This window comes from Eimeria mitis, genomic scaffold (genome assembly GCF_000499745.2).
Source record: "Eimeria mitis Houghton genomic scaffold, Emh_scaff727, whole genome shotgun sequence".
Classification (NCBI taxonomy): Eukaryota; Apicomplexa; class Conoidasida; order Eucoccidiorida; family Eimeriidae; genus Eimeria; species Eimeria mitis.
The window spans coordinates 15,897-16,126 of NW_013575309.1; the positions used below are offsets into that span (position 1 = coordinate 15,897).

Here is a 230-nt window from a genome sequence, read left to right on the forward strand (position 1 = left end):
ATCTCTCTGTGTATGTTAGCGTTTGTCTCCTTAGTTTTGTTTTTTTGTTTTTCTTTCTCTGTCTCTTTGTTTTTTGTTTTTGTTTTCTTTATATTTCTGTCTCCTTTTCTCTATCCTTTTCTTTTTGTCTCTTTCGTGATTCTGTCTCTTTATCTTTTTATGAGGGTTTAGGGTTTAGGGTTTAGGGTTTGTAAACTCCATCTGCTGCTTCTTTGCTGCAGGGCAGCGGG

General features: G+C 36.1%; 1 protein-coding gene across 1 annotated transcript in view; it reads left to right on the top strand.

The window, feature by feature from the left end:
- Positions 1 to 19, top strand: part of EMH_0020880 (uncharacterized protein) — a gene marked incomplete at both ends in the record, with an annotated part of 4,655 nt that extends 4,636 nt beyond the window's left edge. Inside the window, one exon of the mRNA XM_013501653.1 lies at positions 1 to 19. Coding sequence (XP_013357107.1) covers positions 1 to 19 — 19 coding nt within the window.
- Between the last annotated feature and the right edge of the window lie 211 nt (positions 20 to 230).